Source organism: Acomys russatus, chromosome 27 (assembly GCF_903995435.1).
Source record: "Acomys russatus chromosome 27, mAcoRus1.1, whole genome shotgun sequence".
NCBI lineage: Eukaryota > Metazoa > Chordata > Mammalia > Rodentia > Muridae > Acomys > Acomys russatus.
The window spans coordinates 57,920,816-57,942,516 of record NC_067163.1 but is presented as its reverse complement, the minus strand read 5'-3'; the positions used below and the strand labels follow the sequence as shown (position 1 = coordinate 57,942,516).

Below are 21,701 nucleotides of genomic sequence, written 5' to 3'. Positions count from 1 at the left end.
CCACCATGCTGATGCACGTGTGGAATGCAGGGCATGCACCACCATGCTGATGCACATGTGGAATGCAGGGCATGCACCACCATGCTGATCCACGGGTGGGATGCAGGGCATGCACCACCATGCTGATGCACGTGTGGAATGCAGGGCATGCACCACCATGCTGATCCCACTTGGTTTTATTTCTTGAGGTAGTTGTGATAGATCCTGATCACCAGGCTGACAGGATCTACAATCACAGAGGGGACAGAGCTCTGGGGTGAAACTGTAAATTTCTAGACTGAGCAGAGGAAGGAAACCCCACCCTTCCATGTGCTGGAATCTAGGGCTAATGAAACAGGAAAAAGTGAGGTAAGCATCTCTTCATCCTGACTCTGGATGCTGTGTGACCAGCTGCATCCACACAGACATAACAGAAACATTTGTCTTAAAAGTGATGTGTATCAGGGCCAGGTGTGGTGGCGCACGCCTTTAATCCCAGCACTCAGGAGGCAGAAGCAGGTGAATTGCTGTGAGTTCTCAGCCAGCTCGGTCTACAAACTGAGCCCAGGACAGCCAAGGCTACACAGAGAAGCCCTGTCTCGGAAAACAAACAAACAAGATGTATTGGCTATGCAGACGCACGGTCTCAGCCAGTCTCAGCGCTGTTCCCATGTAGATGGAACAGCAGTTCACATGTCACCTGTCTTGTTTTTCTTGGCTTCTTCCTTCATGTCTTCAGTCAAGACTTCCAGGAGGTCTCCCCTGGTCAAATCTAAACTTTATGAATTTTGAAGGTACTCATAGTCTGTAGAAACAAAGGCAAAAACCTCTTCCCCAATTTAACACATTTCCTGCCTTCCATTCTGAAGTTAAGACATCCTTAATATAAACAGGTTGATTTAGTTCAGCAGATTTTTTTCCATAAACCAATATCTCAGCAGCAAATGTGTTTTGATCTTTAGCGTTTAAAAAATATAAAGTTAATAAAGCATTATATAATCTATCTTAGGGGGAGGGGGTGTCTTTATTACCCCTTTCTGTTTGTTAAGCATCTCTCTCTCTCTCTCTTTTTTTTTTTTTTTTTTGGTTTTCCGAGACAGGGTTTCTCTGTGTAGCCTTGGCTTTCCTGGACTCACTTTGTAGACCAGGCTGGTCTTGAACTCCTGCCTCTGCCTCCCGAGTGCTGGGATTAAAGGCATGCACCACCACCACCTGGCCTCTCTCTCTTTTTAAAGATTTACTTATTTATTATATATACAGTGTTCTGCCTGTGTGTACACCTGCAGGCCAGAAGAGGGCATCAGGTCACATTATAGATGGTTGTAAGCCACCATTTGGTTGCTGAGAATTGAACTCCGGACCTTTGGAGGAACAGCCAGTGCTCTTAACCCCTGAACCATCTCTCCAGCCCCTGTTAAGCATCTCTTTTAAGGTATAGTTAGGTCTCTCTACCAGATCTCTTGGCACAGAAATCAGCATCTGAATACACAGTGCCCAAAGATCATCCCCCAGCAGGGGAGGATATGGGGACTCCACCACTCACAGGACAAATGACCATGCAGACGTGACCATTCAGATGTGTATTAAGGTGGGGTGGAGGCTGGGCCAGTCATCAGCATGCCAGTGTGCATGACTACAGCTCTCTCTGCCTGTGAAAGTTGTTGAAGTGGTTGTGCCTATGAGGCTTCCCCGTCCGCAGCTCCTCCTCATCTTCCTCACGGGCTTTTTTCACTTCTTCTTTGGCCTGTACGGCATCCATCTCCTTCTCTGGACCCTGAAAGAAGGGACAAAAATAAAACAGGCTGGAGCTGGGGCTGGGGCTCATAGAGCAGAGTGCTGATAGCTCAGTTGGCAGAGTGCTTGTGGCTCAGTTGATCATGCTTGCCTGGCACTGGACTTGACAGCCAGTACAGAACAAATCCAGGGCACGGTAGTGCACACCTGACAGACAGGCCCAAGGACCACAGGTCCAAGGTCACTCTTGACCATACAGCAAGGTAAAAGCCAGTCTGGGAATACATGAGACCCTGTCTCTAAATAGGTAAAAGTTAACCACTGAAGAGACAGGTGCTGCCATGTGTCTGCTTGGGGGAGTGGAGACAGACAAGAGTGAATTTCCTTCCCTCTCAAAAGAACAAGCGCCCGGGGGATGGCTTGCACACACCGTTCCTCCAGAGGACCCGAGCTCAGTTCGCAGCTTAGGCAACTCCCAACTACTGTGACTGCAGCTCTGAGAGAGCCCAGTATGGTCTTGTTTTGTGGCCTCTGTGGGCATTGCCCTCATGTGCACAGACACACAATTACATACAAAAAAACGAAAGAAAGCTGGAATGGGGCACAGGTCTCAATCCCAGCTCTTGGAGGTAGAGGAAGGCAGTGCTCGCGCTCCCCCCCCCCCTTTTGGTTTTTTCGAGACAGGGTTTCTCTGTGTAGCCTTGGCTGTCCTGGACTCACTTTGTAGACCAGGCTGGCCTCAAACTCAGAGATCCGCCTGCCTCTGCCTCCCAAGTGCTGAGATTACAGGCGTGAGCCACCACATCTGGCTTAGGAAGGCAGATCTCTAAGAGTTCGAGGTCAGCCTGGTCTACATAGCAAATCCCTGGCTCAAAAAAACAAAAAAAAACAAAAGTTTCTGGGCTGAAGAGATGGCTCAGAGGTTAAGAGTACTGACTGCTCTTCCAGAGGTCCTGAGTTCAATTCCCAGCAACCACATGGTGGCTCACAACCATCTATCATGTGATCTGATGCCCTCTTCTGGCCTGCAGGTGTACATGCAGGCAGAACACTGTATACATAATAAAAAATAAATCTTTTTAAAAAAAGTTTCTAGTTTGTACCTACCTTAGTTTCCCCCCAGGTGGCCTTGCCAAACCTGTCTGCATATTCTTCATCATCTGTGATCAGGAAGTTATCAAAGATGGTTCCAGATCTCACCTGCGGATGAAAGGAGGCCTTCATTGGTGGTGGGAGATGCACAACTTTTTCTCATGGCCAGGGATACTTAGCTCAGTACCACATTCATGGTCAGGGGTACTTAGCTCAGTACCACATCCACAATCAGGGGTACTTAGCTCCGTAGGACATCCATGGTCAGCTGCCATTGGCTGACTGTAGCTCGGGCTGGCCCACAGACGGAAGCACTCCCTTCCTATGCAGGACCACCAGGCTTACATTGCTAGCACTTAAGTGTGGGTAGTGGGCACCAACTGAGGGGTAGATGGGGCTGTGAAAGGCCATGCTCACCCCTACTGAAGGAGGACATGAGTTCCAGGCTAGCCTGGGCTACACAGTAAGGTCCAGCCCAGAGCTATTAAAGTAAAGCAAACTTAAAAGCCAGGTCACCTGCCACAGCTCTAGACCGATGACACCAATGTTCTCAAACTCCGAGAGGTCGTACTGCGTCAGGTAGCTGGCCGGCTTCATCTTCTGGTGCAGCCACACGTCTCTGTCAATGCCCTTGGCTTTCAGGCCATCCTGCAAAGCAGACACCAGCCAGGCTTAGATCACAGGTGTGGGAAATGCTTCATTCATTTTCATTTTCCTATCAAAGGTCAATAGCCCACCAAGGGCTAAGGTTCCATAATTTCACTGCAACTTATAAAAGTTTTTTGTTTGTTTTGGTCTAGTTTTTGTTGTGGTTGTTTGGTTTTTTCTTTTTTTGAGACTGGGTTTCTCTGTGTAGCCTTGGCTGTCATGGATTCACTCTGTAGACCAGGCTAGTGTTGAACACACAGTGATCCACCTGCCTCTGCCTCCCGAGTGCTGGGATTAAAGGGGTGCACCACCACTCAGTGTCATACAAATCTTTTAGCCTCCCTGACCTCGTTGAAACTTTTTTTTTTTTTTTAATGAAAAGCACCCCACCTCAAGCCAGGCATAGTGGTGCATGCCTGTAATCCCAGCACTCGGGAGGCAGAGGCAGGTGGATCCCTGTGAGTTCGAGGCCAGCCTGGTCTACAAAGCGAGTCCAGGACAGCCAGGGCTACACAGAGAAACCCTGTCTCGAAAAACCATTTAAGGGCTGGGTAGATGGCTCAGAGGCTAAGAGCACTGGCTGTTTATCCAAAGGTTCTGAGTTCAATTCCCAGCAACCACACGGTGGCTTACAACCATCTACAATGAGATCTGGTGCCCTCTTCTGGTGTGTAGACCCACATTTGGGCAGAACACTGTATAAAGTATAAATAAATAAATCTTTAAAAAAAACATGTTAAAAAAAGAAAGAAAGAAAGAGGGGGCTGGAGAGATGGCTCAGAGGTTAAGAGCACTGGCTGTGGTTCTAAAGGTCCTGAGTTCAATTCCCAGCAACCACATGGTGGCTCATCTAATGAGATCTGATGAAAGAATACTGTATCCAGAATTAAAAAAAAGAAAGAAAAGAAAAGAAAAAGAAAGAGCTGGGCGTGGTGGCATACACCTTTAATCCCAGCACTTGGTAGGCAGAGGCAGGTGGGTTGCTGTGAGTTCGAGGCCAGCCTGGGTGAGTCTAGGACAGCCAGGGCTACACAGAGAAACCCTGTCTCCAAAAACCAAAAACCAAAAAGAAATTGCCCTGCCAGGTCACTCTCACTTTGTGTAACACACAGCGCAGGTAGGGCGGGGCGACTATCCCAAGGGTCCAGACTCACTGTAGGAAGAAGCCACACACCTCGTATGGTGGCTTCTGCAGCCAGTCCCCATCCAGCTCACTGTTCCAGTCGCTCGGCTTGCTGGCACCCGCATCCAGGAAGTGCTTCTCCCAACCCTACAAAGACAGGAAGGAAAGCGTGATGCCAGAGGCATGCTGGGAAACAGGAAATTGTTGTAAACTATTTTATTACTTCTATTCTACAAGTGTGCACATGTGGAGGTCAGAAGACAACCTCCTGGAGTCAGTTCTCCTTTCACCATGTAGATTCTGGGGGTCAAACTCAGGTCCTCATGGCTTGGGAACTGAGCCATTTTGCCACCCCCAGCAAACTCTTTAGGTTGGGGGGGTCGCTTAGGGAGCGCGCATGCTCAATAGGGCTGGGGTGGAGCCCAGGTGGCCTACAGAAGGTGATGGGCACTAGCATCTGAACAGAAAATACTTAGAAACAGACTAGGCGGGCAGGTCCCTAACTCCTGTCACAACGCCCTTCCCTACTCACTGGCAGGGTCTCCAAGTGTGCTGGATACTTTCACGTAAAACTTGAACTCTCTGAAAGAAGGGAGCCTCAATTAAGAAAATGTCTCTAAGCCGGGCATTGTGGCACACGCCTTTAATCCCAGCACTCGGGAGGCAGAGGCAGGTGGATCCCTGTGAGTTCGAGGTCAGCCTGGTCTACAAAGGGAGTCCAGGACAGCCAAGGCTACACAGAGAAACCATGTCTCAAAAAAAAAAAAAAAAAAAAAAAGAAAGAAAGAAAAGATCTCTAAACCAGGTGCAGTGGTGCACACCTGTAATCCCAGCACTCAGGGAGGCAGAGGCAAGCGGATCTCTTTAAGTTTCAGGTCAGCCTGGTCTACAAAGTGAGTCAAGCACAGCCAGGGCTGTTACACAGAGAAGCTCTGCCTCCAAAAACAAAACAAAAAAATTATTTTAAAGATCAGGTTGTCGGCAGGCCTGTAGGACATTTTCTTCATAAGTGATTGACGTGAGGGGGCCGCTGTGGGTGGTGTCATCCCTGGGCTGGGGTCCGGGGTTCTATAAGCGAGCAGGCTGAGCAAGGTGGCGAGCGGCACCCTCCATGGCTATGCGTCAGCTCCTGCCGCCAGGGTCCTGCCTCACTTCCTGTCCTGACTTCCTCGGATGACAAATTGACTGTGGACGCATAAGCCGAGTAAACCCTTTCCTGCCCACCTTGCTTGCTTATGGAGTTTGTAACCTTAACTAACTCACCAAGGCCATAGGATTGCCAGTGCACACTGCGGCTTGTGTTTCTGTGGGGTTTGTTGTGGCTATGGTGTGGGAGGACTTGTTCTTAGGGTGGGGGCTCGGAAGGGCGGGAGAGAAACTGCGCCTCAAGGCCAAGAGACTCAACCTCAAACTTAAGGGATCAGGAAGTCGCAGGCCAGAGGCGAGTGATGTTGGTTTGGAGCCCTGTGATCCCCCTGCTCCTGACCTCCGGTGGCCAGGTGGGACGGCTTCCTCAGCTGCCCTCGCCTACCTGGGCTTCGCTGCCCTCCACCTGCCCCCAGTCCGGAGGCTCCGAGGAGGTCTTCTCCATCTTCTTCAGTGACGTCAGGTTCCAGTCATACTCAATGCTGCCGGATTCAATGGACTGGCCATCAATTTTTACCTCGTAAGAAAGATCTGGCCTTAAGGTCAGAGAGTAGAGGTGAGTGAAGGCATCAACCTGCACAAAGGCCACAGGGAGGGAGGTGCCTTTTACTGTGTGTCTATTGTATACTGTAAAGCAGGAGCCAGGGGTGGGAGACAGCGCAGTGGGGAAAAGCCCATAATGTTCACGCCGGCAAAACCCACTCTGCGACACATGGCTGGGGGGCCTCCTCCTTGATTCACCGTGCCACACAGGACCTCATGCACTGTCCCACATGTGACCTCATGCTCCAAGCCACATGTGACCTCATGCACTGTGCCACACGTGACCTCATGCACTGTGCCACATGTGAACGCATGCACCATGCCACATGTGATCTCATGCTCTGAGCCACAGTAACCTCATGCACCAGGCCACACGTGACCTCATGATCTGAGCCACATATGACCTCACGTACTGAACCACAGTGACCTCATGCACCATGCCACACGTGACCTCATGCTCTAAGCCACATGTGACCTCATGCACCATGCCACACATGACCTCATGCTCTGAGCCACGTGACCTCACGCACTGAACCACAGTGAACTCATGCACTGTGCCACACGTGACCTCATGCACCATGCCACATGTGACCTCATGCACCATGCCACACGTGACCTCACGCACTGAACCACAGTGAACTCATGCACTGTGCCACACGTGACCTCATGCTCTGAACCACAGTGACCTCATGCACCGAGCCACACATGTACTCATACTTGCTCATATTCTTGGGAAATTTTCTCTGCCTTTGAGTGGACAGAACACAAAGATGCATTTAAAGTTAGCACACAGAAGGCAGCTTTGTACAGCTAACTAAAAGCTGTCACTTTTCCTAGGTGTGTTGGTGTACACCTTTAGTACCAGCTCTTGGGAACCAAAAGACGGCAGATCTCCATGAGTTCAAGGCCACTCTGATCTTTTTTGTTTTTCTTTTTTTAAATTTTATTTTATTAATTTATTCTTATTACATCTCAATGGTTATCCCATCCCTTGTATCCTCACATTTCTCCCTCCCTCCCATTTTCCCCTTACCCCCCTCCCCTATGACTGTGACTGAGGGGGACTTCCTCCCCCTTTATATGCTCATAGGGTATCAAGTCTCTTCTTGGTATTGTTTTTGTTTTTCAAGACAGGGTCTCTCTATGTAACCTTGGCTATCCCAGACTCACTCTGTAGACTAGGCTGGCCTCGAATCCAACTGCTGGGACTAAAGGCATGTACCATCAAGCTCGGTTTTTGTTTGTTTGTTTGTTTTTTAAATTTTATTTTATTATTTGAACAGTATTATGCCTGCATGTACAACTGCATGCCAGAAGAGGGCACTAGATCTCATAATAGATGGTTGTGAGCCACCATAGGGTTGCTGGGAATTGAACTCAGGACCTTTAGAAGAACAGGCAGTGCACTGAGCCTGGTGGCGCACGCCTTTAATCCCAGCACTCGGGAGGCAGAGGCTGGTGGATCGATGTGAGTTCGAGGCCAGCCTGGTCTACAAAGCGAGTCCAGGACAGCCAAGGCAACACAGAGAGACCCTGTCTCTAAAAACAAAAATAAATAAATAAATAAAAGAAAGAACAGACAGTGCACTTAACCTCTGAGCCACCTCTCCAGCCCTTTGTACATTTCTTTTTTTTCTTTTTTTTTCTTTTTTTTTTTTTTTTTTTGGTTTTTTGAGACAGGGTTTCTCTGTGTAGCCTTGGCCATCCTAGACTCACTTTGTAGACCAGGCTGGCCTCGAACTCACAGCGATTCGCCTGCCTCTGCCTCCCGAGTGCTGGGATTAAAGGCGTGCGCCACCACGCCCGGCTTCCATTTCTTTTTTTTCATGTGTATGCACCACATATGTGTGCATTCATGTACATGTGTGCAGAGGCACCTGGATGTGTATGTGCCTGCATGTAGAAAGCAGGGGTCGAGGTCACATGTCTGCCTTGATGGCTGTCCACCCTCCACACTGAGGCAATGTCTCTCTACTCAGAGTCACAGATCTGGCAGCTCTAGGTAGCCTGTTCCAACCTGCCTTATGCCAGCGTCTGTCTTAGAAGCCAAATCTAAACCTAATGCTAGTGGCTCCCACCTTTAATCCCAGCACTCTAGAGGCAGAGGCAGGCGGATCGCTGTGAGTTCGAGGCCAGCCTGGTCTACAAAATGAGTCCAGGATGGCCAAGGCTACACAGAGAAACCCTGTCTCGAAAAACCAAAAAGAAAAGAAAAACCAAAATGGGGGAGGAAAGAGGAATAAAAGGGAGGTAAAGGAATGGGGGGAAATGGAAGAGATGGAGGGAGAGGGGGAGAGGAGATGGAGGGGGAGGGGAGGGAGGGCAGGGGGAGGGGAGGGAGGGCAGGGGGAGGGGAGGGGGAGGGGAGAGGGAGAGGCTGGAGGGGGAGGGAGAGGGGCAGATGGCAGGAGTGTTCACTGTGACGTCAATGTGCTCACCTTGCATCTGATTGGCTTCTTGTTTTCATGATACTGATTCTTGAAATATAAGATGACATGAACTTTCTTAACATCAAATCCACATATATCAGGTCCTACCAGAACAAAGCAGAACAAAAGAACACTCAATTTTCTCCCAGGCTGTGCCAGCACACAGAAACACAAGGCCAAGCATCCTCCCTGAACCCAGAACAGCAACCGTGTCTGTCCCTGACTTTACCGTGGGACCCTGAAGCAAAACTCTGGTAACCAGCTCTTTCCTGCTAATGTCACCTCGGGCCCAATGTGAATCCAACTTGGTGGTGTCAGACTCCTGTGGCCACAGGACTGGGAGGCTGAGGTGGGAAGATGGCCGGTTCCAGGCCAGCCTGGGTGACACGTGGACCAACACAATGAGCTGCAGAGATGGCTCAGAAAAGGTAATGTCACTTGTCCCCCCAGGGTGAGGACATGAGTTAGATTGCTGGGAACCACAAGGTGTAAAGAGGGAGTTGACGTCTGCACCTTGTCCGCTGAGCTCCACATATGTAGCACATGCCTGCCTTGCACAAGTGAGAACAGTGATGACAACAATAACTTATTCTTGTTATAAAAATATAAAAATTATATATATATATATATTAGTGTTTTGAGACATGGTCTCTTTGTGTAGGCATGGCTCTTCTGGAACTAACTCTGTAGACCAGGGTGGCCTCGAACTCAGAGATCTGCCTTCCTCTGCTTCCTGAGTGCTGATATTAAAGGCGTGCACTAGCACTGCCTAGCAATAATTTCTTTCTTTCTTTTCTTTTCTTTTTTTCTTTTGGTTTTTCAAGACAGGGTTTCTCTGTGTAGCCTTGACTGTCCTGGACTCATTTTGTAGACCAGGCTGGCCAGTAACTCAGAGACCCACCTGCCTCTGCCTCCCGAGTGCTGGAATTATAGGTCTGTGCCAGCCACCATGTCCAGCAATAATTTGTTTCCTAAAAGATTGTTTTGTGGCTGGTCGTGTTGGCTCATGCCTTTAATCCCAGCACTCAGGAGGCAGAAGCAGGTGGATCTTTGAGTCTGAGGCCATCTGGTCTACAAAATGAGTCCAGGACAGCCAGAGCTACACAGAGAAACCCTGTAAATGAACAAACAAATAACAGATGAAATAAGAAATATCCTACCCCCACCTCCATCCCCACCCTCACCCCCACTGCAGACAGGGTTTCTCTGTGTAGCCTTGGCTGTCCCAGACTCACTCTGTAGACCAGGCTGGCCTTGAACTCACAGAGAACCTCCTGCCTCTGCCTCCTGAGTGCTGGGATTAAAGGCGTGCACCGCCACAGCCCAGCCGAGAGCCAAATTTTTAAAAAGCACAAAAAGAGCTAAGGCATTTTGTGCTACTTTTGCCATTTTAATTTTTTTTTTTTTTTTTTTTGGTTTTTCAAGACAGGGTTTCTCTGTGCAGCCTTGGCCATCCTGGACTCACTTTGTAGACCAGGCTGGCCTCGAACTCACAGCGATCCGCCTGACTCTGCCTCCCGAGTGCTGGGATTAAAGGCGTGCGCCACCACGCCCGGCTCACCATTCTAATTTTTTACAGTGGTGCGAATGGAGCCCAGCGGGGGCTCATGGCAGCCAAGTGAGCACTCACCACCTGGGCTACAGCAGAGCCCAAAGGACTTATTTCATTTCAGTGAAAGGTGAAAGTGTGGTGCACACATGAATGCACAGAACATTCTGCATGGTGCATGTGTGGCGCACACATGAATGCACAGAACATTCTGCATGGTGCGTGTGTGGCGCACACATGAATGCACAGAACATTCTGCATGGTGCATGTGTGGCGCACACACGAATGCACAGAACATTCTGCATGGTGCATGTGTGGCGCACACACGAATGCACAGAACATTCTGCATGGTGCATGTGTGGCGCACACATGAATGCACAGAACATTCTGCATGGTGCATGTGTGGTGCACACATGAATGCACAGAAAATTCTGCATGGTGCATGTGTGGCGCACACATGAATGCACAGAACCTTCTGCATGGTGCATGTGTGGTGCACACATGAATGCACAGAACCTTCTGCATGGTGCATGTGTGGCGCACACATGAATGCACAGAACCTTCTGCATGGTGCATGTGTGGCACACACATGAATGCACAGAACATTCTGCATGGTGCATGTGTGGCGCACACATGAATGCACAGAACCTTCTGCATGGTGCATGTGTGGCGCACACATGAATGCACAGAACCTTCTGCATGGTGCATGTGTGGTGCACACATGAATGCACAGAACATTCTGCATGGTGCATGTGTGGCGCACACATGAATGCACAGAACATTCTGCATGGTGCATGTGTGGCGCACACATGAATGCACAGAACATTCTGCATGGGGCATGTATGGCGCATGAAAGCACAGAACATTCTGCATGGTGCATGTGTGGCGCACACACGAATGCACAGAACATTCTGCATGGTGCATGTGTGGCGCACACATGAATGCACAGAACATTCTGCATGGTGCATGTGTGGTGCACACATGAATGCACAGAACACTCTGCATGGTGCATGTGTGGCGTACACATGAATGCACAGAACCTTCTGCATGGTGCATGTGTGGTGCACACATAAATGCACAGAACCTTCTACATGGTGCATGTGTGGCGCACACATGAATGCACAGAACATTCTGCATGGTGCATGTGTGGCGCACACATGAATGCACAGAAAATTCTGCATGGTGCATGTGTGGTGCACACATGAATGCACAGAACATTCTGCATGGCGCATGTATGGTGCACACATGAATGCACAGAAAATTCTGCATGGTGCATGTGTGGTGCACACATGGATGCACAGAACATTCCGCATGGTGCATGTGTGGTGCACACATGAAAGCACAGAACATTCTGCACGGAGCATGTGTGGTGCACACATGGATGCACAGAACATTCCGCATGGTGCATGTGTGGTGCACACATGAAAGCACAGAACATTCTGCATGGTGCATGTGTGGTGCACACATGAATGCACAGAACCTTCTGCATGGTTGGGGTACATGCTGAGGGCAGAAGGAAGACTTCAGGCTGTCTCTATCAGCTGCCAGCTTAAGCCCTTGAGGCAGGGCTCTCACTGAGCGGAAGCCGCTCCTGTCAGCTACACTGGCCAACAGAACAGTTCTCAGGTTCCGCTGGTCTCTGCCTTCCAGTGTTGCCTGGCCTGCCTTTTTATGTGGGTTCTGGGGATCAGAAATTAAATATAATTACCCACAGAGCCAGCACCCCAGTCTTTATTTTACTTTCTACATTTTTGGGAGGTTTTGAGACAGGGTATCATTTATAACCCAGGGTGGCCTCAAACTCCCAAGAGCTAGGATTGTTGGGGTGACCCTCCTTGTTTTGTACGAGGGTGTGTCCCTGTATTTCCAACTATTAATTCTGTAGCTGGCAGAGAGCTAAGTGCTGATAATATCCACATTTCTATGGCCCATCACCAGCTTCCTATTTGTAACAGTCCTCTTTGCCAAAAGCAATCTAAAAGATGTTCTGGAGTTGTGTCTTGCTGTTAATTGGTTATAATAAAGAGTTGAGGGGCTGGAGAGATGGCTCAGTGGTTAAGAGCACTGACTGCTCTTCCAGAGGTCCTGAGTTCAATGTCCAGCACCCACAAGGTGGCTCACAACCATCTATAATGAGATCTAATACCCTCTTCTGGCCTGCAGGTGCAAATACAGGCAGAACACTGTATACATAGTAAATAAATACTTTAAGAAAATAAAAATAAAGAGCTGACAACCAGGCGCATGGTGGCGCACGCCTTTAATCCCAGCATTTGGGAGGCAGAGGCAGGAGGATCGCTGTTTGAGGCCAGCCTGGTCTGCAAAGAGAGTCCAGGACAGCCAGGACTACACAGAGGAAACTCTGTCTCTAAAGAACAAAACAACACCACCTACAAAACAAAACAAAAAAATAGCTCACAGCCACTCTCTTGGCGGGAAGTGTGAGGGTGTGGGGGAGAGAGGGATGCGGATGCGTGGAGGAGGGAGGGTGTAACCTTCGGAAGCAGACACAGGAGGGAGCAGAACGTGAGCAGGAGCAGAGAGGAGGCCGCCCCAGTGAAAAGCCCAATCTTGAAACTGTATTAGAAGCCTCCTCATCATTTATACCTCAGGCAGGTCCGTGAAAACCCGGCCATATGGCTGACGGATGCCTCCATCGTGTGTCCTGGAGCTTCCTGTGTGCTGGGCAAGCATAGAGCACGGAGCCCCGCCCCAGCCCACGCGGCAAGTCTTTCAGAGTAAACAGGAAGTCCGCCGTCCCTTACCTGACAGTCTGGAGATATTTTATGTTGATTTCAGCTGCCCAGTGTCCCCCCTGAAACCCCAAACCTTGTCGCTGATTTGAATCTCTGAGGCAAGCTCTTGTTGTCTGGCCAGGTTGGCGCCACACTCTCAAGCCTCCTGCCTCCCCCTGCTGGGTGCTGGGAAGCGAGGATTGACCATCTCACTAACAGCAGGAGGGTGCGTGGTGGCACACGCACTCGGGAGGCAGAGGCAGGCAGATCTTTGTGTGTTCAAGGCCAGCCTGGTCTACAAAGTGAGTCTAGGACAGCCAGGGCTGCGCAGAGAAACCTTGTCTTGAAAAAAAAAAAAAAAGAAAGAAAGAAAGAAAAAGAAAAATCCAGGTTCAGAATCTGTGGCCTTTGGCATTTTGATGCTTAGGCCTGAGAAGGCTCAGCCTGCAGTGGGTGGTTTAACAGTGCTACAAACCTTGGTTTTGCAGAGCGTGGGGTGAAGCTGGAGCCACTGGGGATCCCCGTAACTCACCAAACATGATGTAGTACTGCGAGTTCCGGTTCAGAGCCCTCTGGTCCAGGTCGGAGGGGAAGACCTTGATGTAGCCGCCTCCGCAGTCCATCTTCTGCTCGTGCTTCACCGTGTACTGGATCACCAGGTTCCGCCCTTTGTTGCTGAAGGTCGGGAAGCGCGCCGAGAGGGCGTAGAAGCGGCTGTTCTGGGTCGTCTGCAGGCCTTCCGACAGAAGTGCGTGCCAGGGAGTCAGAACGACGGTGTACCCCACAACAGTGTACCCCACAACGTAGCCACCTCAAGCTCGCGTTGCAGTAACAGAGGTCGCGCTTGCACTGACCGTCTGCACAAGGCACTCACACAGTGTGCCACATGCACACCATTAACACATTCTCTTCCAGGAAAGGCCTGCTCTTCACACACACACACACACACACACACACACACACACACACACAAACACACACGTAATTTACAAAAAGACTCTCTTGCTAGTTTTTTTGGTTTGTTTGTTTGTTTGCGACAGGGTATGGCTAGCCTGGAACTCTCTCTGTAGACGAGGCTGGTCTTGAACTCACAAAGATCCTCCTGCCTCTCCCTTTGGAGCGCTGGGATTAAAGGCATGCGCCACCAAACCCAGCAAGGTCTTTTTGATTTTATTGATTTTTAATACTGGGGACAGATGGAAGACAGGACCTGCCTCATGTTTAGCACTGGCTCTCCCTCGGAGCCACACCCGCAGTCCCACCACGCCTACGTCCCTGGGGATGTGGCTCAGTTAGTGTGCATGAGGCAGGTCCCATGCGCCACACCATATAAAGCGGGAGTGGTGGCTCACGTCCAAGCTCGTGGAGGAGGGCAGGAGTTTGAAGTCAGCCTCAGCTGCATGGCAATTTGAGGCTAGCCTGGGCTACATGAAGCCCTGTCTCAAAATCAACACAACACACCCATAATAAGTCTCAGCAGGGCAAGGTGCTTGCTGCCCAGTCTAAGCTTGATGGAGCGAACCGATTCTTACATGCTGTCCTTTGACTGCAACATGTGTTTTTTTGGCATGTACACACACACATACACACACACACACACACACACATGTAAAAAGCAGGGGCTAGAGAGATGGCCACTGGGGTGGCAGCAAGAGGACCTGAGTTTCAATCCCCAGGGCTCACCTAAAAAAAAAAAATCTATAAAAAGCTACGTGTGGCTGCACATGTCTGCAACTTCACTGTGTGTGTGTGTGTGTGTGTGTGTGTGTGTGTGTGTGTGTGTGTTGAACACAGGAGGATGTTGGAGCACAATTGCCACCCCCAAACTCCACAGCCAGTGAGAGACCCTGCCTTAAGGGGATAAGGAGGCGAGTGACAGAGCCTGACACCAGGTCCTCTCTGGTCTCTTCAATCATCCATGGCCACACACACCTGTGCTTGTACCACACACACACCTCTAAGCATAATATGTAAAATCTTAATTTTGCTTCCTTAAGAGAAACAAAGGGTTTCTCTGTGTGGCCTTGGCTATCCTGGACTCACTTTGTAAACGAGGCTGGCCTCAGACTCACAGAAATCCACCTGCCTCTGTCTCCTGAGTGCTGGGATTAAAGGCGCATGCCACAATGCCTGGCATGATGTTTAAATTCTTCCTGGTAAGGGACACTAAGTCAGCTGTGGCACTCCCTGCTTCCTGCAAGCTCCAGCTCCAGTGCTCTATGGCTTGGGTGAGGAGGTCAGAGCAGGGATGGGGGTGGGGAGTAGATAGGAATGCCACTTTTGAAAGCTACTATCAGAAAGAAAGAAAGAAAGAAAGAAAAAAAAAAAAAAAAAAAAAAAGCCGGGCAGTGGTGGCGCACGTCTTTAATCCCAGCACTTGGGAGGCAGAGGCAAGCAGATCACTGTGAGTTTGAGTCCAGCCTGGTCTACAAAGTGAGTCCAGGACAGCCAAGGCTACACAGAGAAACCCTGTCTCAGAAAACAAAAAAAAAAAAAAAAAAAAAGGTTTAGGATAATTACACTTTTGTTAGGTATCAGTTCAGTTAATCACAGGTGTTTTCTAAATTAATCAGTCAATACGTAGCTGGAAACAAGCAATTCAGAAATGGTCCTCAAACACTTATCTGCGGATTATAAGTCATAACATTGTTTTATGTTTGGAAGATATAGTTTAGAGCAGATAACTAAAGACAGACAAGGATTAAGCTCAGATATGCTAACCTTCAAGCTTGTCAGAGATCTGCTGGATATGGCATTAAATATACTTAAATTAATTATGACAGAGACTACCACATCCTAGTAGTAACTCCCTAAGGTCTCTGAAAAGATTTGGGGCACAACAGCAGATGACTTCAATGCTGTTCTGTGGTATTCTAACCACTGGGAAAGACTGCCCCAACACTGCCTGCCGCTGGGTCCAGCCTGTACTGTGGACAAAACTGGACAATGGAGACTCATTGTCTCATGTTGCTGCAACAAGGTCAGGTCAGTCTCTCACGTGTTTTTCTCCCACAGAAAAACAGCCTTTTGTCTTCCGTGCCTGATGGCCACAATGTCTCTGCCCATGGTGCCATGAAAAACACAGGAGGATCATGGGAAGACTGTCTAGGTACTGGGATATGACTAGTTATCTCTGTCATTTTATTTTATTTTATTTTGGGGCTTTTTTTTTTTTTTTTTTTTTTTTTTTTTTCGAGACAGGGTTTCTCTGTGTTAGCCTTGGCTGTCCTGGACTCACTTTGTAGACCAGGCTAGCCTCGAACTCACAGAGATCCGCCTGCCTATGCCTCCCGAGTGCTGGGATTAAAGGCGTGTGCCACCACACCCGGCCTTTTTTGAGACACAGTTTCTATGTGTGTATCCTTGGCTATCCTGGACTCACTTTGTAGACCAGGCGCCATCACAACTGGCTCATCTCTATCATTTTAATTGATACATAAATTCATCTATGTTACAATTTATCCTTCTCAGGTCTCTGATCACACTGATGGCTCAGCTAGTGGTAGCTGACAGCTAGAGGACAATTAGATCTGCTGTTAGTTCATAAGTCAATTTATTAGGTAGTTATAACTACTGGGGGCTAGGTCTCTTCTATTATTTAAAAAGGCAAATGGGCTTGCCTTGCTCACAGGCTTCATGTTAGAAGGTAAACAGATTTCAGTATAACTTTTTACTAGTCTTCATTTGGATGACTGTTCCCAGTAACCAACTTCCTGTGTCTCCTGGTGAACAGCTGGATAGAAAAGTTTATGTGGGGTCTGAGGATACAAAAGCTTAAAATATGAGAATCGAAAGTATTTGAGAGTCTAAGAAAGTGTTTACGCAGGGTGTGGTGGCGCACACCTTTAATCCCAGCACTCGGGAGTCAGAGGCAGGCGGATCATTGTGAGTTTGAGGCCAGCCTGGTCTATAAAGTGAGTCCAGGACAGCCAAGATAACATAGAGAGACCCTGTCTCAAGAAAGAAAAAGAAAGTGTTTAAAGGTTGGTAGGTGCAAGTTATGAAGGTTGGAGGGTCTTAGAATTAGTTTTAAGGTACATGAATGCAAGTTGTAGAGCTAGCTATAAGAAAGTGATTTAAGACATATAGAAATTAGATCAATAGAGTTCTGATAAACTGATGGATCCGTGCCTGCTTGTTAGTCACAAGCTCAAGATTTTAATTTCTCTTAGGTTGACTTCTAAATATAGACTTAAGGGTGCTTCTCATCATGCTAAAAATGTGTCTGTCCAATTTGTATATCAAGCCTTATGGACTGGGAAAAGAATGTTCATGCTTTTCAAAGGTTTCAAAGGCAGGAAAGAGCCGACTCCAACTGTGGTAAAGACACAGTTTTAACTTCTGTCCCTAGTCTGTATTTGTCTCAGCAGACCTGGCTAACAGACTCCATCCAGGGATCACCTGTGGATTGCAAGCTGCTGCTGATAACTGGACCTGCAGGAAACTGATGTAAACCAGTCCAGCTGATGTGACTGTTCCCTGTCTCATCAGCTGGATCTGCTGAACAGATGCTTCTGATAAGTGTCCCATTGTACAGCCTTTGACTAGCTTTTCAGCCTTCCTAGGCCCCATAACAGCATCCCCAATGTCAGCAGGAAGAAGTTACTTAAGAGAATAGCGTTGCCCGTAGTCTCACTTTATAGGCTGAAATGCTAAGTCAAGGGCAACTCTCTGGCATAAGGGACACATGGTTACCTATTGGCATATGAGAAAATAGGTCCTTAGTTGTTTCTTCTGGTCATGCTTTGTCCTCTTACATGACAGACTTTATTTCATGCTTGTCCAAGAGTACATTAATAATGTCAAACTTATGGTTTTGAGGGCACAAAGCAACCCCTTGTATACTGGTCATAAAACCAAAGATTTGATTTAGGTACACGAGACAAGGGGGGGATGAGAAGGCCTGGTTAAATAAGTCTAGTGGACTCTATGACAGGATTCAGTTTCTTGTTAGCTTATAACAGTCCTCAGAAATGAGCTCAGCAGTTACTGGGAATACTGCAGAAAATGGGCAACCAATCAGAGATGGCCTAGCCACCCAGCCAGAGGAAGATAAGATTGCTTGAGGTTGACTTACTGCTGGTCTAATTGCTTAAGGATGATTTACTGCTGGTCTGAAAATTTCTTACTTTTTGCTTTGTTTGTTTTTTGTTTTTAAAAAATTTTCAAGACAGGGTTTCTCTGTGCAGCTTTGGCTGTCCTGGACTCATTTTGTAGGCCAGGCTGGCCTCGAACTCACAGCGATCCACCTGCCTCTGCCTCCCAAGTGCTGGGATTAAAGGCGTGCACCACCACTGACTGACTGGCTTGGAGATTTCTTGTCTTGTGATTAATTCACGACTGCTGACTAAGGTTGCCCATATCTTTTCAATTTGCCCCTGTTTTGTTTTGTTTTCTGTTTGAATGCTCCAATCACATTAAATAATATCTAACCCCCTTGGAATTCCCTTGAATACCTTTAAAAGGCGCCTGCTAGCTCACCTCAGGGTCAGCAGCATGCTAGGTTTCTGTAGAATAAATGCTCTTTGTGGCTTGGGTCTTTCAGCATTTTTCAGACCCTAACAGGTTTATTTTATTTTACAGCTCATGGTCCATCATGAAGGTAAGGCTGGTGTGGTGGCAACTCATGGCTTTAATCCAAGTATTCCAGAGACAGAGGCAGGCGGATTGCTGTGAGTTCAGGACTTGTTTACAAAACAAGTCCAGGACAGCTAAGGCTATACAGAAAAACTCTGTCTCAAAAAATAAAAAACAAAACCCAACAACAACAAAAACTCATTCTCCTGTCTCCACCTCAAGAGTGCCGCTATGACAGGTAGTCATAGTGGCCAGTTCCTAACGCATCTGTTTTCCCTTGTCACCTGAAGAGCTTTCACTGTGTAGGCATGTGTCACATCCTAGCACTCTGGAGGCTGAGGCCAGTCGGGGATACACAGTGAGACCCTATTTCAAATACAGCTAGGAGTACATAGTGAATTGAAGGCCAGCCTGGTCTACACAGTGAGTGCCAGAAAGAAAAAGACCTGGGTTTGATTCCCAGCATCCACATGGTAGCTCACAACTGACTGTAACTCCAGTTCCAGGGGATCGAATGCACTCTTCTGACTTCCTCACGATCCACAGTAGATGCACAGACACACAAGCAGGCAAAACATTCTACACATCAATAAAATAAGTAATATTAAATACACACACGCACTCACGGGCACGCACTCACATGTACACACACGTACCAAGACCAGAGAGACACCTAAGGACCCGTCCCGTGGAACAAATACCAGAAGGTTCACTCTTTTGTCCCTTTAACCTTTTTTCCTTCTTGTGTAAGCTAGTTGGGTTGTATAATAAAGTTTAATTAAGAAACAGAACCAGAGCCGGGCGTGGTAGTGCACGCCTTTAATCCCAGCACTCGGGAGGCAGAGGCAGGGGGGATCGCTGTGAGTTCAAGGCCAGCCTGGTCTACAGAGTGAGTCCAGGACAGCCAAGGCTACACAGAGAAACCTTGTCTCAAAAAACCAAGCCAACCAACCAACCAAATAAAGAAACTCATTATGTAGACCATGCTGGCCTCAAGCTCAGAGATCCACCTGTCTTCCCTGAGTGCTGGTGTTAAAGGTGTTTGCTACCAGACTGGCCTCTTAGCTGGAATTTTTCTCCCTCCCGCTTCCTCCTGCTGTCACCACACCCAGTTTCTGTGCAAGCTAAGCAAGACTAGCCGCAACCTGGTGCGAGGCTGTAAGATACTTTAGACTAAGCAGGCCGCTGGGTCTCTTGCTCAAGTCTTTGACTACTTTGTAACACCCAAGGGTCAACTATGTATCGATATATAAATGCTCAGCCGTGACTGTTTCATCTGTGTTACGGATGTTTCAATAAAACTTCCAAGCACGAAACCGGGCGTGGTGGCTCATGCCTATAATCCCAGCACTCGGGAGGCAGAGGCAGGTGGATCGCTGTGAGTTCAAGGCCAGCCTGGTCTACAAAGCGGGTCCAGGACAGCCAAGGCTACACAGACCCTGTCTCGAAAAACCAAAAAAAAAACCAACAACAAAAACAACAAAAAAAACTTCCAAGCACAGTGACTCACACCTGTGAAAGCAGCATGGGGCTGACTGAGGGAGAAGCCTCTGCAGTTCAAGGCTCACCTGGGCTGCTTAGAAAGAGCCTGTCTCAGCTAAACCAACGGTTTTTTTTCCAGACAAAGTCTCGTCCATCCTAGGTTGTCCTTGAATTTGCAGTGTACAGTGTAGCTAAGGATGAGTCTGATCTTTTAATCCTCTTGCTATTTTCTCTTGAATGTGCACTACACCTCACTTATGCTATACTGGAAATGGAATTCAGGCCTTCATGCCAGCTAGGCAAACACAGCTCTGATGGTGCGTGTCTTTAATCCCAGCACTCAAGAGGCAGAGGAAGGGACAGGTAGATTTCAGTGACCAAAACCAAACCAAAACACACAACCAAAAACCAAAAACCAAAACTCTAAACTAAGCTAAGCTAAAATTATAAAAATAAAAGTTACATTTATTTATTTTGTGGGGTTGAGGCAAGTACCAAAGGTGAGAGGACAACTGACTTGTGGGCACAGGCTCTTTCTTTCCACCCCATCAGTTCTGGGAATCAAACTCAGGTCATTAAGCTTGGCCACAGGCTCCTTCACCTGCTGAGCCCATTTTTTTCATTTTGGTTTCCTCCCTTTTTTGTGTGTGACAGGATCTGACTGTATCTTAGGGTGGCCCAGAGCTCACTATAGAGCCAGGTTGGTTTTGAACTTGTGATTTGCCTGCCTCACAGAGCCTCTGGAGTGCTGGGATCACAGGTTGTACAGAGCCTTGTTTCGTGAAGTGAGGTGATCTTGAGCAACTACTGAAAAAACGCCACAGCAGTCGTTCCTGTTGACCTGGCTGTCTCTCCAGCACTTTCTGAGACTTCCTCAGCACCTTGGCTGTCATTCCAGCCAGCACTCAGGCTCCACAGCCCCCCTACCTGCCGCAAACTCAGTAACCAGCCCTTGGGAGGCGGAGTCAGGAGCACTGCTGGGAGTTAGGGTCTTTTGGGGCTATATAAGACTGTCTCAAAAGAGCTGGGTGTGGTGGCACACGCCTTTAATCCCAGCACTCGGGAGGCAGAGGCAGGCGGATCGCTGTGAGTTCGAGGCCAGCCTGGTCTACAGAGTGAGTCCAGGATGGCCAAGGCTACACAGAGAAACCCTGTCTCGAAAAACAAAAACAAAACAAAACAAACAAAAAAAGATTGTCTCAAAAGCTAAAACCAATATACCCCACACACAAAGTTAAACTAATGAAAACTCTACATGTGCCTCAGTGTCCCAGCTTGAACGGGTGGTGCGCTGTTAGGGTGCCCTGCGGTCTATTTGCTCCCGATTCTACACTAACCTTTGTCTTTCTCTTTATGCCCATAGAACTTTCCAGACGAGATTCTGAAATGCCCGAACTGGGAGTCATTGGTGGACTGCACCCAGCGGTTCCTCCAGTGCTCTGTGAGGGGGAGACAGGAGGGTTAACGCTGCAAAGTGCACGGGGTCGAGAGCACGGACGATGGACACAGGCCACCTGCCACCACGGCAATCGCCTTCACCTCCGTCTAGAAACTCCTCTTGGAAATAAACAGTGGCCAGCGCCAGGCGCAGCATGCAGATGGCCCACAGGGACACGCGAGCCCGGGCCATGGCTGCATGCAAGATTTCCGCTCTCCGCCTTCAG

The 21,701-nt window shown here is 48.5% G+C and overlaps 1 protein-coding gene across 1 annotated transcript; it reads right to left on the bottom strand.

Annotated features, from left to right (window-relative positions):
- Positions 1-1,611: 1,611 nt before the first annotated feature.
- Positions 1,612-21,700, bottom strand: Calr3 (calreticulin 3). Its single transcript, XM_051169683.1, has 9 exons — positions 21,577-21,700; positions 21,375-21,476; positions 13,511-13,714; positions 8,704-8,798; positions 6,108-6,296; positions 4,628-4,723; positions 3,322-3,453; positions 2,821-2,913; positions 1,612-1,753 (listed from the first exon to the last, which is right to left on the bottom strand). The coding sequence occupies exons 1-9, from the start codon at positions 21,665-21,667 to the stop codon at positions 1,613-1,615; spliced, it is 1,143 nt and encodes a 380-aa protein (XP_051025640.1). The 5' UTR covers positions 21,668-21,700; the 3' UTR covers position 1,612.
- Between the last annotated feature and the right edge of the window lies 1 nt (position 21,701).